This window comes from Pongo abelii, chromosome 18 (assembly GCF_028885655.2).
Source record: "Pongo abelii isolate AG06213 chromosome 18, NHGRI_mPonAbe1-v2.0_pri, whole genome shotgun sequence".
In the NCBI taxonomy this organism is placed as follows: domain Eukaryota; kingdom Metazoa; phylum Chordata; class Mammalia; order Primates; family Hominidae; genus Pongo; species Pongo abelii.
In genome coordinates, this window is record NC_072003.2 from 27,263,253 (window position 1) to 27,284,571 (window position 21,319).

General features: G+C 42.8%; 1 protein-coding gene across 3 annotated transcripts in view; it reads left to right on the forward strand.

Moving 5' to 3' along the window:
* The window catches only part of PRKCB (protein kinase C beta), a 386,780-nt gene that overhangs the window by 333,121 nt on the left and 32,340 nt on the right, over positions 1–21,319 (forward strand). For all 3 annotated transcript variants that reach the window (XM_002826246.5, XM_024233705.3, XM_054533655.2), the window contains 5 exons: positions 2,048–2,139; positions 4,299–4,361; positions 11,344–11,482; positions 15,703–15,783; positions 16,052–16,159. In XM_002826246.5, the coding sequence (XP_002826292.3) occupies positions 2,048–2,139; positions 4,299–4,361; positions 11,344–11,482; positions 15,703–15,783; positions 16,052–16,159 (483 nt within the window). The remainder of the gene's footprint in view (positions 1–2,047; positions 2,140–4,298; positions 4,362–11,343; positions 11,483–15,702; positions 15,784–16,051; positions 16,160–21,319) is intronic.

Below are 21,319 nucleotides of genomic sequence, written 5' to 3' on the forward strand. Positions count from 1 at the left end.
ACCTAGTAGGACTCTATAAATTTGTTTTTACTTGAATAGATAGATGAAATAAATAACCATCAAGTTCAAAATATAATTAACAAATTATGATGTGGTCAGAGATTAAAAAAAGAAAAGAAAAGAAAAAAGCCCACAGGCTTTCATGAAAGAGTATAACGGCAGACCTAATTTAGATTGGGTGGGTTAGAGGAAGTGACTTTTTTAGGCTGAGAACATAAGAGGGACTTCAGTTCCCAAATTCGTTAGCGCAGACTCTGCCATTGCAAGCCAAAGGAATGTAGCGTAAAGGAGAGATTTCACCCAAGCAGAAGTCTCTAAGAAGGGATAAAGTGATTCATTCATTCATTTAGCAAACACCCTCTGATGGAAGGAGAGAAGCGAGTCACATATTGGTGTTGCCCAAGGGCCAAAACACACATCTGACTTATTTAATCCCGCAACATCACTGAGGTTCTACTATTATCTCCTTTTGACAGACAAGGAAACCCAGGTGTTGAATAACTTCTCCAAATACATCCAGCTATTAAGAGACAGAGCTGGATTTCCAAATGAAGTGTCTTTGGCACCAAAGCTTGTGCCCTTTCACTCTCTGGGCACCTGCTATGTACTAGCTGTGCTATCAGAAACAGGGCTTACACAGCCAAGAAGGGCATAGCCCCTGACTTGAAGAAGTTCACAATATCCCTTGAAAGACATGCTGAAAAACTTCCCTGATTAGGACACAGATTTTTTTCTGGCCCCAATTCTTTTACTTCTGGACATGCCTTCCTAGGTTACTGTTTTTCAAACCTTGATAATTCATCTTTTTGATTTTGGTAGCCACTGTGTTATCTATTGGTGAGTACCTCAAAATTCAGCGGCTTAAAACAACAATAAGCATTTATTATCTCAGTTTCTGTGGGGCAGGAATTTGGGAATGCTTTACCTAGTTGATCTGGCTCTGGGTCTCAAAGGAAGCTGCAGTCAGATTGCCAGCTGGAATTTTAGTCATCTGATGAAGCCTTGTCTCGGGTGAAGGATCTGTTTCCAAGGTGATTCTCTCACAGGACTGGAGTTGGTGCTGGCTGCTGGCAGGAGGCCTCAGTTCTTTGCCAAATGTACCTTTCCATAGTACTGCTTGAGCATCCTCATGGCATGGCGGCAGGCTTCCCAAAAAGCAAATGATCTGAGAGAGGGCAGGGTGGAAGTTGTAGGTCTTTTATGTGCTACTCCTGGAAGTCATACGTTGTCATTTTTGCAATATCCAATGGGTTACACAGGTCAGTCCTATTCATTAGGGGAAGGTACTACACAGGAACATAAATACCAAGAGATTGAAAAATCACTGTGGGCGGGGGGAGCATCATAAAGGCTGGCTACTACAGCTACCTATCACCTGTAACATTATTTACTTAATATTTTCCACTTTTTGTTAAAATCAGCCTTATCCTAAACAGTAATATCAGTTAAGTCACAAGATTAATATGCTGATTATATTTTCCAGCAAAAACAAATATAAACTTGTAATTATTATTATTATTATTTTTGAGATGGAGTCTTACTCTGTCACCCAGGCTGGAGTGCAGTGGCATGATCATGGCTCACTGCAACATCCCCCTCCCGGGTTCAAGTGAGTCTCCTGCCTCAGCCTTCCGAGTAGCTGGGATTACAGGTGCCTGCCACCACGATTCGTTAATTTTTGTATTTTGTTTTTTTTTTTCAGTAGAGACGGAGTTTTGCCATGTTGGCCAGGCTGGCCTTGAACTCCTGACCTCAGGTGGTCTGCCCACCTCAGCCTCCCAAAGTGCTGGGATTACAGATGTGAGCCACCGTGCCTGGCCAAAGTTGTAATTATTAATGAAAAAAATTATCTGTGTATCACCTATGCTCGCTTGCGTAGTTCCAGTGACACAAACGTTACCCTTGGGGAAACAGGAAGCTCAGCAAACAGGGATCTGTCAGAGAGTCCTGGTAGTTTTCATCATAAATTCCAGCTCTTCCCCCACTGTCCATTTGGAGCCCCGGAAGCTACAGGATGCTAATGTTGCTGTTTGCTGTCCTCTTCCAGGACCGCCTGTACTTTGTGATGGAGTACGTGAATGGGGGCGACCTCATGTATCACATCCAGCAAGTCGGCCGGTTCAAGGAGCCCCATGCTGTGTAAGTGAGAACTAGTGCTGTGCTTTCTCCTTGGGATAAATGGATAGGTTAGTGGTTCCTTTGAGGGTGTTTTTTTTGCCAAAGAGGGATTTTTAAACACCTCGGGCATCTTTTTGAAAAAATATTTAGCCAGGGAAGAAAGGTGTTCTGCTTAATATAAGATGCTTCTTTTTTTCCTGACACCAGCTAAGAACCTGAAGCTCAGCCAGACACCATGGCTAATACCTGCAATCTCAGTGTTTTGGGAGGCTGAGGTTGGAGGATCACTTGAGCTCAGGAGTTAGAGGCCAGCCTGGGCACCATGACGAGATCTCGTCTCTATAAAAAATAAAAAACTTAGCTGGGCATGGTGGCGCACAGCTGTAGTCTCTCCTAAAAATAAAACAAAACTCAAAGCTCTAAAACCACAGCTATTTCTTTATTTCTAATTCATGTCCCTGACTGCTTAGAAAGGCCCCATATCTTCCTTGGGGATTATCATTGTAGATTTTATGTGTCCATTTGCTAATATTTGTTGAGAACTTACTATGAGCCAGGCCCTAAGTGCTTAACAAACATCGTCTCACTTAACCCTGAGAATAACTCTGGGAGGGAGATGCTACCATCCCTGCTTTACAAATAAGGAAATGGAGATGCAAGGTTTTGAAAGCTTGCTCAAAATCACGGAGCTAGTGAGAAGCAGTCCCCGAATTCTGACCCCGGTTTTTCTTTGCCCATGTTCTTTATCTTATACCACTCTCCCTCTTAGATGCCTTCACTCCACGGGGGTGAAGGATCAAGGTGCTCAGTGGCAATGGTCTGTGGTTCCTGGGATGGGGAGACTGATTCTGGGTTGTTGGAAATGTGTTTCCTCTGCTGAGTCAATTCCATCCCCTTTAGTTCAAAAGGCAGCTACAGTCTCTTCTTTTTAGAACACACATTTCATCATGTCACTCTCCTGCTTAGGAACATGGCAAGTTATAGGAATTAGCAATGATAACCTCTCCTGGGGAGTTTGCTAAGATCTTATTGCCTCTCCAGAGAGCCCCCAGAGCTCATCTAGAACCCCACCTTGTCATACCAGAGGCTCAGTGGCTCCTACCCAGTTCAACTTGCCCCGTGTCCTCCCACCTGGACAGGTTGTGAGCACTATGTTCTGATAGGATTTGCATTATTCTTGTGCTTCCAAATCTAGCCATTCATATCTCCTGGCATGACTCTAATAGGACTAGCTTTGCTTTTACTTCTAACATCTAATTGACCACAGGCTTTAATTCCATTGTCACACAAGACATGTCAAGACACTTTACATAGTTCCCCAAAGTCCTGCCCAACCTTTGTGGCATAACTGGGCTTCCCAGTTCTCTCAAAACCTCTTTCTTTCTGGGTTGACCTTCAATAAGAGGTTATACTTTAGACAGATGTTGTTTCTTATTCCAACTGCGCCATTCATCCGCTATGTAACTTGCCCAAGTTAACCTCTCTAACCCTCAGTTTCCTCATTTGAGGAATGGGGAGATACTAGTAGGACCTACCTTACAGGATTGTTATTAGGATTAAGTCAGGTAATGCCTAAAATGGTGTTAGGCAGATGGTAAACCTTCAACAGATGTTAGCTGCTATTGTTAAGATAATTTAACTTGCTATATAGTCTGAAAGTATAATTCTCTCTTTTTTGGGGGGGTGGGGGACAGGGTCTCACTGTGTTGCTCAGACTGGAATGCACTGGCCCTGATCATAGCTCACTGCGGCCTTGATCACCTGGGATCAAGCAATCCTCTTGCCTCAGCCTTCCAAGTAGCTGGGATCACAGGCATGTGCCACCACGCCCAGTTATATTTTTCTTTTATTTTTAGTAGAGACAAGGTCTCACTCTGTTGCCCAGCTAGTGAAACTATAATCCTTCACCCAGTTCATCATATCCCGTGTCCCCCTCTCCACTATACAATTGTTGAACTTCTGCCTACCCCCAGTTTGTCCTTAAGGCAACCCCATCACCCTCTAAACCACCCTTTGAATCCATCCGTACTCTCAGCACTTTATAAGCTATATAGCTGACCATCCAGGGGTTTTTTAATGCCCCGCACCTAGTTCAATACTGTATTGAATTTTGAGCATTGCCAAGCATATGGTGTCCCTGAGTTTCTCCATCACTTTTTTTTTTTTTTTTTTAATTTCAGATTTTACGCTGCAGAAATTGCCATCGGTCTGTTCTTCTTACAGAGTAAGGGCATCATTTACCGGTAAGTGAACACTGCTGTACTTTCCATCTCTTCATCTCCCTCAGCTCCTCCCTGCCCTGCCTCTTTCTTCAGCTGCTTTTAAAATTAGAATCCGCGGTGGGGGAGGAATCCTCCAGAACTAACTTGGGCATGTGTTCTGCCAGGCAGCATCGCCCACTGCCCTGGCAAAGTTTGGGCAGCTCTATGTGGTGGTAGAAAATCTCGATGGACTGTGTCACAAATGATGGTTCAGAGCCTCAAACAGGAGACCGTTTGCTCTAAGAGGAGACTCACAGAGAGGACCCCAGTACTTCTTTCTCTTGCTTGTGGACCCTACATTTGAGGAGCAGGCAAAGAATTTTGGCTGGCAGAATGTGATGGATCACATTATTATGAAACATTTTTTATTTATTTATTTTTTTCTGCTATGTAACTACAACTTGGAAATGGATCTCTGAGTGGCTGCCCTGAAAGACAGGATTAAGTTCAGGACTTGGCATTTGCTGGTTTTTGGAGGAGCAAATGGATGATCATAGCTGCATGAGTCATACCATTTTATATTTCATGCAAGGCAGACGATTGCACCCGAGGCTGCTATTTGTCAGCGAGTCCAGGGCGTACAATTCTCCTTGTACTACATCGATGCAAATGGCATAGCCAGTGCAGGCTTGGGCTGGTTTGTTATGCAAGAGAGGCTGCAAAGTATGAGGCTTCCAAATAGCACTTGGCACGGGTGGGGGTCTATTTCAAAGATTATGAAGAACCACAAAAGTCTCTTCCATTCATGCGTTTGACACATATTTATCAAATCCTACTATATACTAGGCACTCTTCTGGGTGGTGGGCATACAGAAGTGAATAAAACAGATGAAACCCCTTGCCCCTGTGAAGTTTATCTTTCTCATGGTGGGAGATAGACAAGTGAATCATAAAAACTAGTCTGCCAAGTAGTGATAAGTACTATGTAGATAAATCAAGCAGGGGAGGGTGCTGGTGTACACTGGGTGTTGGAGGGTTCTCTCTCATTCTGTAGAGAGCATGGTGATGAGGGCCTGGAGACTTAGGGGTGACTTGAGAGTCCTGGGCCTTTTGCCTTAACTGCGGGATATGGGATTAAAAGGCATGAGGGGGCCGGGCACGGTAGCTAGCACCTGTAATCCCAACACTTTGGGAGGCCAAGGCAGGAGGAATGCTTCAAGCTAGGAGCTCCAGAACAGCCTAAGCAACATAGTGCGGCCCACATCTCTAAAAATAAAACAAAATTAGCCAGGTGTGATGGTGCATACCTATAGACCTAGCTACTCAGGAGGCTGAGGTGGGAGGATCAATTGAGCCCAGGAATTCAAGGATGCAATGAGCTATGATCATACTACTGCATTCCAGCCTGCGTGACACAGTGAGACCCTGTCTCCAAAAAAAAAAAAAAAAAAAAAAGGCATGTTAAGATTAGACCTGGTAAGTACAAGGCAGATAGCGGAGGCCAGGCTATGGGGTGCTGGTAGGATGGAGGCATGGGAAGTGGGGACCTTGTCAGAGGCTTTCAGAGTCCTGGGGCTTTTAGTCAAACCTGAAGTGGTGATACAGAATCTATAGGGGAAAGGATGATCTTATTCTGAGGGCACAAAGTCCCTGCCATTCCTACTTTCTCCTAATGATGGAGGGAAGAAGGTCAAGAAGAGGAGTGGTTTTACTTGGCACGTGGGTGATCCTAGTGAAAATGTAAAAATAGAGAGAAGAATAATTTAGAAGCTGAGGCAAGAGGATCACTTGAGCCCGGGAGTTCGAAACTGCAGTGAGCTATGATTGTGCCACTCTACTCCAGCCTGGGCAACAGAGCAAGACCCTGTCTCTAAAAAAAGAATTTAAATTTTAAATAGTATGATCATTCTGCCCATGCCCATGTTTGCCCTCAATGAACACGTCCACTATGTGTGCAAGAAATGACACATGGAAATCCTCTAATTCCCTTAGTTTCTCTTTTGACTCTCATAGTGACAACATCTTTTTGTGCTGAATATTATTCTGGTGTTGAAAGGTACACATGAGGCTGGACGCAGTGGCTCATGCCTGTAAACCCAGCACGTAGGGAGGCCGAGGCAGGCTGATTGCCTGAGGTCAGGAGTTGGTGACCAGCCTGGCCAACATGGTGAAACCTCATCTCTACTAAAAAATACGAATATTAGCTGGGTGTGGTTGCACATGCCTGTAATCCCAGCCACTCGGGAGGCTGAGGCAGGAGAATCGCTCGAACCCGGGAGGCAGAGGTTGCAGTGAGCCGAGATCGCCCCGTTGCACTCCAGCCTGGGCAACAAGAATGAAACTCCATCTCAAAAAAAAAAGTACACATGATCTGCCATATGACATGATCCCTAAATTCAAGCCGATGACTTCAGCTGGTGCTTAACCAAAGAGACAGGGATCATGGGTGATTTTTCACTCTACATGATTTTCAACTTGGGTGCTGACATTAGGACCTAACTCCTATGTGGGATGTGCCTCTACTAAAATAGAACCAATTGGGTTCTTGAGAAGATTAAATATGGAACTACAAGTTTATTGGAAGAAAATCCACTCCCAGTGTAGGAAACAGGAGAGGAAATAATTAGAGTTCCAGTCAATTGAGTTGTGATTCAAGGCTAGTTTCTAATCAATCAGGAAGCTGCATTGGGATCTGGGATCCATGGATCCAGCTCATTGGCCAGGCAGCTGGTAAAATTCAAAGATTAGCATTTCAGGTGCTAAGATGATACCTATTCCAAAGCCCCTTTTCCTAAACTAACTACACACTCTCCCTTTCATCTTCCACTATTAATATGGTCTTTAAAGGGGTATTTATCAATCTTTTAAGCCAGTCTGCATCTGAACCCTTCTTTTGTGTATGTGGAAGAACAGAGTCAATCTCCTGCTATAAATAATGAAAATGACAGATACTCATTTCACAGCCCCCCTGTAACCAGGGCAGGCACACAATCCAAGCTCTGACAGTTGGTCATACTTACTCAAGACCTTGAATCAGAAACTAGTGGCCAAGGAAGCAGAAAGCATAGAATCAAGAGTGACCATAGTAATTATCAGCAGCTACTTTCCAGAGGCAAGAGAAGAGGGTCTTAATAGCAATAGGCAGAGTCCAGCATTAGGGCTTCGTGGAACAAGGGGTAATGTCTGTGTCCCATGGCAGCTTGGGTGGTGGTGTCACTGGACAAGCCCTGAGTTGCAGTTAGGCATCATTTCAGGCTGTATAGACTCTTAATCTGGTTCTTCAGTCTCCTCAAATATTCCATGAGCTCCCCAATATCCTTTGATGAATTCCTTTTCAGGTAAAAATCATCATAGTTGGTTTTTGTTGCTCACCATCCAGAACGCTGATGGAAATAGAGATCTTGAAATTGACAGTCAAATGGAAATGGCAAAAAATAAATTACTTGACAAAAGATGTATAGTTTTATCATTTCATAGAGATTGATTTCATAGTGGTAATATCTTTTAAGATGTTACAAATCACTACTTCCTTCATCTAAATCTCTACTTAATTGAACAGTTCTTAAGGAAAGAGGATGAAGGATTATGTTAGACTTACCATCTTTAAGGAACTGGAGATGTTGGGTTGGGGGGCGGGAAGGGAAGAAGATTCTTCCTATCAAACTTAGTGTCTGATTTACCGACCACTGTCTCTGGAATGTGTGTTGGTTTTGCCCTTGATGGTTTTCTGAAAAATGAAAATAATTTCTCCATCCACCTTTTGAAGCAGAAATGAGGATTTATTACATAGAACAAAAGATTAGAGTGTGATATCAAAACACTGTATGTGACAGTGAAGATGACAGAGGTGCCCTCCAGCCTCAGGACTGCCTGGCTCTTGGCACCTGAAACTTCTTTTCTATAATAGGTGAAGATTTTATCACTTCCCTAGTCTACCCAGCTGCCTGCTTCTGAGCATGTGGTCGAGCTGAAGGGATGTCATTTGTCACTATTAGAGAAATCACATATATCACATATAGACCTACCTAGTAAGTTTATGAAAAGCAAATTGCTGCAAAGCCTGGGTTTTCTGAGTTCCAAACTTTCACTCAAATCACGGTGGCTTGTAGATGAGCATGAAGGCTGGCTATGAGCAGCACCATGGGCAGCGCCAAAGGCATGGCATGTTGGGACTGGCAAACATCAGTGGGCAAGTGCAAGTGGACCTCCCCCTCCCTTTGAATAAGGAGACCCCATAGACACAGATAGGAGATGCCAGGATATAGTTTTCAGATTGTATTCTTTTAGTTGGAAATGATGACAGCAACTCAATTCAAAGTAACCTAGGTTAAAAGAGGCATTTATTGGCGACATAACTTAAAAATCCAGGCGCAATAGTTTACTGAGAATGATGATTTCCAATTTCATCCATGTCCCTACAAAGGATGTGAACTCATCATTTTTTATGGCTGCATAGTATTCCATGGTGTATATGTGCCACATTTTCTTAATCCAGTCTATCATTCTTGGACATTTGGGTTGGTTCCAAGTCTTTGCTATTGTGAATAATGCCGCAATAAACATACGTGAGCATGTGTCTTTATAGCAGCATGATTTATAGTCCTTTGGGTATATACCCAGTAATGGGATGGCTGGGTCGAATGGAATTTCTAGTTCTAGATCCCTGAGGAATCGCCACACTGACTTCCACAAGGGTTGAACTAGTTTACAGTCCCACCAACAGTGTAAAAGTGTTCCTATTTCTCCACATCCTCTCCAGCACCTGTTGTTTCCTGACTTTTTAATGATTGCCATTCTAACTGGTGTGAGATGGTAAACTATCGCAAGAACAAAAAACCAAACACCGCATATTCTCACTCATAGGTGGGAATTGAACAATGAGAACACATGGACACAGGAAGGGGAACATCACACTCTGGGGACTGTTGTGGGGTGGGGGGAGGGGGGAGGGATAGCATTGGGAGATATACCTAATGCTAGATGACGAGTTGGTGGGTGCAGCGCACCAGCATGGCACATGTATACATATGTAACTTACCTGCACATTGCGCACATGTACCATAAAACCTAAAGTATAATAATAATAATAATAATAATAATAATAAAAGAAAAAAAAAAAAAGAAATTTGAAAAAAAAAAAAAAAAAAAATCCAGGCGCAGATCTGACTTCAGGCCTGGATAAATGCAGAAGCTCAAGTGACATTATGTGGGCACACTTTATCACCCTCCCTCTAGGCTCTACTTTCTCTATATTAGATTGCTTCTCTTCATCTGGTGACCTCTGGAGTTTCTAGACTTCCATAATACCACCTGAACAACCCCAATGTAAAATGCACTTATCCCTTTCCTGATTGTGCCAGCCAAAGTGCCAGCACTAATGCTTAACTGCTTTGATTGGCTCAGATTGGATCACATGCCCATTCCTGAATCAATCACTGTGACCAGCAAGATGGAATATTTCCATTGGCCAAGACAGGCCCACTTACACTCCTGGAGCCATGTTACATGGAAGCCATGTTACACCCATATTACATGGAAGAATTGAAGGAGGGTGGTTCTTCCAAGAAATAATAGAATGCTGTCATCACGAAATACTAGAATAGACAGAACCACAGATGCCCACTACCCAATCAAGATGACCGAAGGGAAAGATCTGAGTTAAGGAATAGATCCCCCTACGTCTCAGGAAATCGGACTTCCCCATCTTCTATTAGGACTGGGACCATCTGATCCATCTCTCAGCCTTGCTCACTGGTGCTGAAATATAATGCATTGACATTGGAGTAGGTGTTTAGGGAGGAGGAAAGTGTGTTGATATTGGAGCAATCTTGTGTGCTAAAGACCTACAACTGTTCCCCAAAATATCAAGCTCTTCTCATCAACACAGATGAAAATAAAAGAGAATATAGCACATATCCTTTAGGTTAGAGCTCAAATGTCACCGCCTTAGAGAGGTCCTTTCTGACTGACACCCTGCTTAAAGTGTCTTCCTCCAATCACTATCTTATGTCCTCTTTATTTTCATCATACCACTTATCAGAATCTATAATAATCATGCTTATAGAGCAATTGCTATCTTTTTCCCAGCACTGAAATTTAATCTGAAGAACAGGAGGCTTGCTTATCTTGTTTACTGCTACATGCTATACCTGGCTCCAGGCATAGTGCCTGTCACATAGTAATTGTGCAACATTTTTTTTTCAAGACGGAGTCTCGCTCTGTCACCCAGGCTGGAGTGCAGTGGCGCGATCTCGGCTCACTGCAACCTCTGCCTCCTGGGTTCAAGCTATTCTGCCTCAGCTTCCCGAGTAGCTGGGACTACAGGCGCCCACCACCATGTCCAGCTAATTTTTGTATTTTTAGTAGAGATGGGGTTTCACCATATTGGCCAGGCTGGTCTTGAGCTCCTGACCTTGTGATCCACCTGCCTTGGCCTCCCAAAGTGCTGGAATTGCAGGTGTGAGCCAATGTGCCCTGCCAAATATTTTTTGATTCAAAGAATTGATGGAAACTCCTGGGTCATGTCCTAGGAGGTGGCCCAAGAGATCAGGGAACACTTAACATTAAATATTTCTTTTGATCAGCATTTTTTTCTTTGTAATTTTTAGAGATATTTTAAAAAATAATAATTTTGTGAAAAATGTATCTTCTTACAAAATATAAGGAGTCTTTAAGTTGCATAGGACAATTCTTGGAATTTTCTTGGATCCAAGAAGTGTCATGGATGCTCTGCCCTTTGCTTAACTTTCTGTGGATCTCCATCTTTTCAGAAGTGCTGTCTCTTTGTGTCCTTGTGAGACACTTGGCACAGTTGGCTGTGTAGAAAAAGAAAAGCACGGAGGCTTGCGGACCTCTTTTTATCTCCCTGCCAGATTGTAAGCTGTTGGAGGTCAAAGGCTGGTTTCTACTGACCTTTGTGCCCACACAACACCTAACACAGTGCTTTATGCATAATGAGTGGCTGTTGGTTGGCTTGAAATGCATAGCATTTAATTAAATCTCTAAATTCTTGTGTCTGCCATAGTGACCTAAAACTTGACAACGTGATGCTCGATTCTGAGGGGCACATCAAGATTGCTGATTTTGGCATGTGTAAGGAAAACATCTGGGATGGGGTGACAACCAAGACATTCTGTGGCACTCCAGACTACATCGCCCCCGAGGTGAGAGCTGCCGGGCACACGTTCACATTGCGGTGATGTACCCTCTGCTCCCCAGATGGCCGTGTGAGAGCTGGGAAGGGTTGAGGGTGGTACCTTGCAAGGGAACCTCGGGCAGATTCTTATTCTATACTCTAAATCCTCCCTTTGAGATCACACATGCAAATTAATTTAGCACACATCCAGAAGCCCAAGCCCAAAATACATCAAGGTTTGGGAGAAAATTTAAATAAAACCCAAAAGAACCATCCAACACACATCAGTAAAATTCTTCGTCAAACTGTTGTGGCTCACGGCCATGTGATACCGCCTAATTATGACATTGAAGTGTTTGTTGAGAGAAAAAGAGCAGATCCCCTGGGCTGGCATATGACATAGGATCTGTGTCCTGTATATGTCCCTCAGTAGGAAAATGGACAATAGCCCATGATTTATTTATAGCATGAAATACTACCAGGCACCAATTCAGAAGAGTGAATTAGATATATATGTAGATATGAAAAGATCTTCAAGACACATCGTTAGAGAAAAAAATCAAGGTACAGAATGACAAATACAAGGCCAGGTGTGGCAGCTCGCGCCTGTAATCCCAGCACTTTGGGAGGCAGAGGCAGGTGGATCACTTGAGCCCAGGAGTTGCAGAGCAGCCTGGCCAACATGGCGAGACCTCGTCTCTACAAAAAATACAAAAATTAGCCAGGTGTGGTGGCACATGCCTGTAGTCCCAGCTACTTGGGAGGCTGAGGTAAGAGAATCACCTGAGCCCCAGGAGGTCCAGGCTACAGTGAGCTGAGATTATGCCACTGCGCTCCAGCCTGGGTGACACAGTAAGACCCTGTCTCAAAAAAAAAAAAAAAAAAAAAAAGAAAGAAAAGAAGAAGAATGACAAATAACACTATGATGATACTATTTATGGATGAAACAGAAATACACAGAACACTGTTCTGTTTTCAATGAGTAAAAGCATACAAAAATCTGGAAGATTTCAAACTGATTTTATAACACTGGTTACCTCTGAGGATAAGGGAATTGTAAAGAGAAATTTAGCTATTTCTGTATACTGCTGACATTTTTTACAAGGTAAATGTATTTGGGTATTACTTGAGTAATAAAGTAATTCTTTAAAAATAATAAGGCTTTCCTTGGACCCAGTGAAGTTTTCCCTATGTGATATGCTTTGGTCTATTATCATTTTGTTAATTAATTAGATATGACACAATCCATAACACAACTTCCTGATAGGCCAGGGGTTCCATAATCTCTGGTTCTCAACTCTAACTGCAGTTTAGAGTCATGAGGGAGCTTTTACAATGTAGGATGTAGCTGGGGCATGGTGGCTCACCCCTGTAATCTCAGGACTTTGGGAGCCTGAGGCAAGAAGATCGCTTGAGGGTAGAAGTTTGAGACCAGACTGGACAACATAGTGAGACCCTAATCTCTACAAAAAAATTTAAAAATTCGCCAGGTGCACTAGGTCACACCTGCTGTCCTGACTACTCGGGAGGCTAAGGTGGGAGGATCACTTGAGCCCAGCAGGTAGAGGCTGCAGTAAGCAGTGATCATGTCGCTGTACCCCAGCCTGGGAAACAGAGTGAGACCTTGTCTCAAAACACACACACACACACACACACACACACAAAAGCCATGTGGGATGCCCAAGCATCATCTCAGTAGAATCTCTGCAGGTGGAGGCCCAGGATCTGTGGTTCTCAGAAGTTCCTCAGAAGTTGCCTCATAGTGATTCAGGCAAGCACAAGAAACCCTGAACTGTGTTGCTGGTGAAGTTGCCTCCCCTCCAGCCCACAGATGGGAGGGATAAGCAGCAGATCAGGCTTTGTCATGAGCTAACCACATCACCTTCGGCAACTGCTGTCACATCCCAGGCTCTAGTTTCCTTTGTAAAAGGATTAACTTGTTGGGTTGTCATGAGGATCAAATAAGACTTGAAGTACTTTAAAAGTGTGAAACACTTTTTTTTTTTTTTTTTTTTTTTTGAGACAGAGTCTCGCTCAGTCACCCAGGCTGGAGTGCAGTGGCTTAATCTCTACTCACTGCAAGCCCTGCCTCCTGGGTTCATGCCATTCTCCTGCCTCAGCCTCCCGAGTAGCTGGGACTACAGGCGCCCACCACCATGCCCAGCTAATTTTTTTGTATTTTTTTAGTAGAGACGAGGTTTCACCGTGTTAGCCAGGATGGTCGCAATCTCCTGACCTCGTGATCCACCCGCCTTGGCCTCCCAAAGTGGAAAACACTTTCAATGAGAAGTGTTCTCCTGGAATGCTTTCCCTTCCTTGTCTTGAGGGTTACTTCTCAGAATGCATTTCATTCATTCATAATTGACAAGTAAAATTGTATACATTTATCATGTGCAACATGTTGTTCTGAAATATGTATACATTATGGAATGGCTAAGTTGAGTTAATTAACATATTTATTATCTCACACACTTATTTTTTTAATGGTAAAAACACTTAAAGATCCCTCAGCAATTTTCAAGAATACAATAGATTGTTATTAACTATAGTTACTGTGTTACACGATAGATCTCTTGAATTTATTCCTCCTACTGAACTGAAATTTTGTATCCTGTAATCAACATCTCTGCATTTCTGATTTTGGAATAGAAATCAAAGTGGGAGATAGAGATCAAGAAACAAACATTCACTTTATAGCCAAGTTTGCTCAAATACCCTTTTTGAGTTAAACAAGCAATAACTGAATTATAAAACATTCTAGGATTAGTTAACATTTTGAGGGCATAATATGCGAAAGCCACCTAGTATCTCATTAATCCTCACATAACTCCATGATATAGAGATTATAGAAGTTCAGTAACTTCTCCTGTGGTCAGACAGCCAACCAGTAGACAGCAGTCAGGATTCAAAGTCAGACTGCCTAACCCTCAGACCTCAGCCTTTAGCCTTTGCTGTATTACCTCTTAATCTCTGACATGGTTAGTTTTACATCCCTGCATACTGAAAGATGGACAGTCACATGGCTCTTCTAGACTTTTCCATGTTCTGGCAGTTTGGGAATATGAATTAAAAATTTCACAACCATATATACCATATGATCCACCAATTCTACATCTAGGAGTTTATCTTAAGGAAATACTTGGACAGATGTCCAAATGTCTAATTACAAGAATATGTTACGGCATTGGAAGAAACCTAATCAATTGGAAATTTATAAGATAGATTTTGGCATATCCATTCAACAGAATGCTATGCACAGATAAAAATTGATTATGTTCATATACAAATATTAAATTAGCAAGGAAAACTTAAGTGAATAACTGGGTTTATTAAAGATCTATTGCCCATAATCCCAGTGCTTTGGGAGGCCAAGGTGGGAGTTTTGCTTGAGTTTGAGATCAGTCTGGGCAATATAGAGAGATCCCATCCCTACAAAAAATTAAATAATTAGCATGGTGGTGAGCACCTGTAGTCCCAACTACACAGGAGGCTGAGGTGCGAGGATTGCTTGAGCCCAGGAGGCCAAGGCTGTGAGCTGTGAGCTGTGATCTCGCCACTGCACTCCAGCCTGGGTGACAAAAAGAGACACTATCTCAAAAAAAAAAAAAAGAAAAAAGAAAAAAAATCGTCCAAATACTAAAGTGTTTATGTAAAACACACATATACACACAGAGTTTAATATGCATTCAGAGAAAAGAGTATGGAATGAAGTAGACCAAATATTAGTCATAATTTTTCTCTTAATAAAGGATTATGGGTGATTTTCATGTTATTATCTCAGCTTAGCTATCTTTTATAAAAAAATATTAAAATAGTGACAAATGTTATTATCTCTTAAACATTTTTATTTTTAATTATGTTTTAAAAACATGTAACGTAAAATTACTATTTTAACCAGTTCTGAGTATACAGTTTAGTAGTGTTAAGTATATTTACATTATTGTGTAAATGTTGTAACTTTTACAGAGGAGCAAAGACAGTTTTTCCTTTTAAAAATTCCATGCTCACTGTTTTGAAAATAATAATAACAATACACCTTACTTAGTGCTTCGAAAAGGCAATGTGACAGCCACAGGTGTTTGCCTAGCTGCAGGTGCCTCTGCAAAGCATGTCTGTCATTCCCTGAGTAGCTAATGTAAAGAAACAGCTTAGGTGGGCACTGGCCTTCTTGTAAAAGAAGAGTGAAATCTGTCTCCAGAAGAAACATGAACTGCAAACCTCCCTGATAGGATGCCTTCTCTTTTCTAGATAATTGCTTATCAGCCCTATGGGAAGTCCGTGGATTGGTGGGCATTTGGAGTCCTGCTGTATGAAATGTTGGCTGGGCAGGTAATTGAATTTTAAGTGATTGATAAGAGAAGTCCTCCCTTCCCCCATCCACATGGTTTCTTTAGGAGAATGCATGTTTGGTAACAGCTCATAAATTGGAACCTCTATGACTTTCCCAGCCTTGGGGTCATACAAGTCTGTGGTCATTTGAAAGCCTGGGTGTGTGGCTTCACTGTGGGCCCCAGGGAGGAGGGTCTGCCAGTTGAGGGGAGCTAGGGGGAGGGTTCAAGCAGGGATTCTTCTCCTTCCACCCTCCCCTGTCATACAGGCACCCTTTGAAGGGGAGGATGAAGATGAACTCTTCCAATCCATCATGGAACACAACGTAGCCTATCCCAAGTCTATGTCCAAGGAAGCTGTGGCCATCTGCAAAGGGGTAAGTACATCTCTTAAAGCTGTGACCAGGACCACCACATGCATTTAGGAGAATGTGGGCTGTACCTTGCCCAAGAACACCCCACCAGAGGGGAACAGAGCCTGAACTCCACCCTTCACTCCATTTGCCAATATGAGAACCCTGGTGTGGAGCTGCTACCTCCCGGAGGAGAGAGAGCTTTTTTTCTGATTTGCACAGAAGTGCTGTAGAGAGCTGCCTGCGGCTGCGTCTTGCTGCTGGCTGGGCTGCAGTCTCTGAACCAGCACAGGGGAATGCTTATTGAATGAATGAGGTAGAAAGCACAGAGATTTTGTCAAAGAGCTGGAAGTCATGGGAAAGGGCACAAGAGGTCTTTGGCACAACTCAGGCTATCATGCCCTGCTCTGCTGTATGTGTTTAGTTAATACTAAGAGCGTGCAACTTTTGTTCTAAAAAATACCATGCAGTGTTGAGGTTAAGGAATTCTCTAGATAAGCAGACTGAAATTCAGTGTACTCAAAATCCCACTGTCTCCTCTCCCCAGACACACACACAAATGGCTAAAAAGGCATGCATGCTTGGACATCTACGGTTTATGCACAGGGCACCTGTGAAGAAAGCAGTATGTGTGTTTATGGGGAAGGATTGTTTGTTTTGCATCTTGTGTTGGACCAGGGCATACTCACAGTGACTTTTGTGAGATCCTAAAGATCAGCGACCCTCACCTTTGGAGCCATCAGGATAACCCGAAGTGCCTTACCAGAATGCACATGCTTCTGCCTCACCCCAGAGATTAAGTCTGGGTATGAGTATTTTGGAAAAGTCTCCATTTGGCTTGCAGACCACTGCCTTTAAACATACTGTCCAAATGAAGTGATTTTTCAACTCTGATGGAAGCCTGAAAGCAATAGAATTAGATGCCCAGAAAATATGTTCCACACATAATATACTAATAAAGGATTTGCTCTCCCTCCACCCAGTGGTACAGGTTAGAACATGGCCGTGCCTTAATCAGCGGGTTCCCACCTGTGTGTCTGAATAAACCAGGGCTGCCAGTCCTAGATCTCTGGGATGCTTGCAGACTTTTCATGCCCTACTTTGCTCTTCCTGACCCCAGCCAGATGTTGGATGCACTGTCTTGGGTGAAGGAAAGCTGGGAAACTCAGGCAGGCCAATCTGAGGCCTGGCCCAGTTTGGAATAGCTGGGCCAGCCTCTCAGCCTAAAAGCGCCTTGTCACACTGCCTAAATTCCCACTCTTAATGAATCACCTAAGGTTTGCACCTCAGCTACATAGGCTAAGATGCATGTATCCCTAGGGAAACCACCTGTGAATTAGTCTCAATCCCTTACATCTAAAGTGAATTGCTTGAAAATATTTTCTTTGAGGGTGTGGGGCAGGGAGAGAGAAAATGAAGAATAGAGAGGGGAGTCCCAGAGGTGCATTAGGAACCCAAGCAAAGCCCATAAAGAAAAGGAAGGCACACACGAAGGCCTCTACAGGCCCCCGTAGACAAGTTATTGAAGGGTGGGAGTGGGTAGAGGGAAGGTGGTACCTGGAGCTTTTAATTTATTTAATAATTGCCAGCGTATAGACATGAAGTCCTTGCCATGCCTATGTCCTGAATGGTAATGCCTGGGTTTTCTTCTAGGGTTTTTATGGTTTTAGGTCTAACGTTTAAGTCTTTAATCCATCTTGAATTAATTTTTGTATAAGGTATAAGGAAGGGATCCAGTTTCAGCTTTCTACATGTGGTAGCCAGTTTTCCCAGCACCATTTATTAAATAGGGAATCCTTTCCCCATTGCTTGTTTTTCTCAGGTTTGTCAAAGATCAGATAGTTGTAGATATGCGGTGTTATTTCTGAGGGCTCTGTTCTGTTCCATTGATCTGTATCTCTGTTTTGGTACCAGTACCATGCTGTTTTGGTTACTGTAGCCTTGTAGTATAGTTTGAAGTCAGGCAGTGTGATGCCTCCAGCTTTGTTCTTTTGGCTTAGGATTGACTTGGCAATGCGGGCTCTTTTTTTGGTTCCATATGAACTTTAAAGTAGTTTTTTCCAATTCTGTGAAGAAAGTTATTGGTAGCTTGATGGGGATGGCATTGAATCTATAAATTACGTTGGGCAGTATGGCCATTTTCATGATATTGATTCTTCCTACCCATGAGCATGGAATGTTCTTCCATTTGTTTGTATCCTCTTTTATTTCATTGAGCAGTGGTTTGTAGTTCTCCTTGAAGAGGTCCTTCACATCCCTTGTAAGTTGGATTCCTAGGTATTTTATTCTGTTTGAAGCAATTGTGAATGGGAGTTCACTCATGATTTGGCTCTCTGTTTGTCTGTTATTGGTGTATAAGAATGCTTATGATTTTTGTACATTGATTTTGTATCCTGAGACTTTGCTGAAGTTGCTTATCAGCTTAAGGAGATTTTGGGCTGAGACAATGGGGTTTTCTAGATATAAAATCATGTCATCTGCAAACAGGGGCAATTTGACTTCCTCTTTTCCTAATTGAATACCCTTTATTTCCTTCTCCTTCCTAATTGCCCTGGCCAGAACTTCCAACACTATGTTGAATAGGAGTGGTGAGAGAGGGCATTCCTGTCTTGTGCCAGTTTTCAAAGGGAATGCTTCCAGTTTTTGCCCATTCAGTATAATATTGGCTGTGGGTTTGCCATAGATAGCTCTTATTATTTTGAGATACGTCCCATCAATACCTAATTTATTGAGAGTTTTTAGCATGAAGGGTTGTTGAATTTTGTCAAAGGACTTCAAGTCTAAAACACCAAAAGCAATGGCAACAAAAGCCAAAATTGACAAATGGGATCTAATTAAACTAAAGAGCTTCTGCACAGCAAAAGAAACTACCATCAGAGTGAACAGGAAACCTACAAAATGGGAGAAAATTTTCACAACCTACTCATCTGACAAAGGGCTAATATCCAGAATCTACAATGAACTCAAACAAATTTACAAGAAAAAAACAAACAACCCCATCAAAAAGTGGGCGAAGGACATGAACAGACACATCTCAAAAGAAGACATTTATGCAGCCAAAAAACACATGAAAAAATGCTCACCATCACTGGCCAGCAGAGAAATGTAAATCAAAACCACAATGAGATAACCGTCTCACACCAGTTAGAATGGCAATCATTAAAAAGTCAGGAAACAACAGGTGCTGGAGAGGATGTGGAGAAATAGGAACACTTTTACACTGTTGGTGGGACTGTAAACTAGTTCAACCATTGTGGAAGTCAGTGTGGTGATTCCTCAGGGATCTAGAACTAGAAATACCATTTGACCCAGCCATCCCATTACTGGGTATATACCCAAAGGACTATAAATCATGCTGCTATAAAGACACATGCACACATATGTTTATTGCAGCACTATTCACAATAGTAAAGACTTGGAACCAACCCAAATGTCCAACAATGATAGACTGGATTAAGAAAATGTGGCACATATACACCATGGACTACTATGCAGCCATAAAAAATGATAAGTTCATGTCCTTTGTAGGGACATGGATGAAATTGGAAATCATCATTCTCAGTAAACTATCACAAGAACAAAAAACCAAACACCGCCTATTCTCACTCATAGGTGGGAATTGAACAATGAGAACACATGGACACAGGAAGGGGAACATCACACTCTGGGGACTGTTGTGGGGTGGGGGGATGGGGGAGGGATAACTTTAGGAGATATACTTAATGCTAAATGACGAGTTAATGGGTGCAGCACACCAGCATGGCACGTGTATACATATGTAACTAACCTGCACATTGTGCACATGTACCCTAAAACTTGAAGTATAATAATAATAATAATAATAATAAAATAATAATAATTGCCAGCATATAAGGATCCGGAGATTCCTCAAAAACATTCAGCTTTCAGGTTTCTCTTGAAAAATCAGATCTTGCCACATTGGCCTGTCATTCTAACAAAGCACCAGTCAGCTGGACTGGAAACCATGGCCCTCTGTAGTTGGAGCTTGCCCTCTGTAATTCACAGAAATTCTCATTTGGCCAATTCTATCCAAGTTCAAATCCTGGTTCAGGCATTAATTGCTGTAGGACCATGGGGAAGTTGTTTGACGGCATCTGCAGATTGGGGATAATAATAGCACTCCACACTGGGTTCTTTGATGACTAAACAGCTGAATACTGTAAATCACTTAGAATAGAGGCTGGCACTCTGCTCCAAGCCCCTTGGAAGTTATTATTACTATTACTAGTGCTGACGCTATTGTGTTATCTGCCAGGTTCCTCTTGGCATTTGAGTTTGCATCCCCTGGAATTGCAACTTTTAAAGGAGGGGATTCTGGAGATCAAGGGACCCTTTGCAAATCTTGACCTTTCTACTTTCTAGGCTCAAGGTGTTTTCTTTGTTTTGTTTTGTTTTGTTTTGACAATGTCTCGCTCTGTCACCCAGGCTAGAGTGCCGTGGAGTGATCATGGCTCACTGCAGCCTTGATCTCCCAGGCTCAAGGGATCCTCCTGCCTCTGCCTCCCAAAGTGCTGGGATTACAGATATGGGCCACTGCACCCAGCCTAGGTGCAAGATCTTAAGCCACTTCCTTTGCATCTCTGGGCTTCTGTTTATTTTAAAAAATGGAATAGTAGTACTCATTGAAAAGAGTTTTTCAGAGCATTAAATGAGATAACATAAGAGAAAGCTCCTTGCATGATGTGGGCACATAGTAGGTGTTTAATACATCCACAGGGTCCTCCCCTTCACACGCCCGCCCTGCCTGGGGCAGGCGCCCTGCCTGGGGGTTCTAAGTGGGTCATGGAGGAGAGAGGGTTTTCCAGGTCAGCTGCCTTCAGCTCCCGCTCCAATTAGCAGTTTCCCTGGTAGAGCCGTTTTCTATTAATTCAGGACCCATAACCTTCATGATTAACTGGGGTGACTCTCTTACTATTGAGTTTGGGGATCATTATTAATTGAGTGGGCTGAGTCCAATGGGGCTCTTCCTTCAAGGAGGATACTCCAAAAACGAGTGATGCTCAAGCAAACAGCTAAATGCTTCCTCCGGAACAGCGAGCCCCAGGGGATACGTCTGGGAGGTGATCAGAGATTGGAACAGTGATTAAATCCAGCTGTCTACATGGCTTCGGGCACATTAGAGCAGAGTGCGGGAACTGGGCAGAGACTCTGAATTAATGCTGG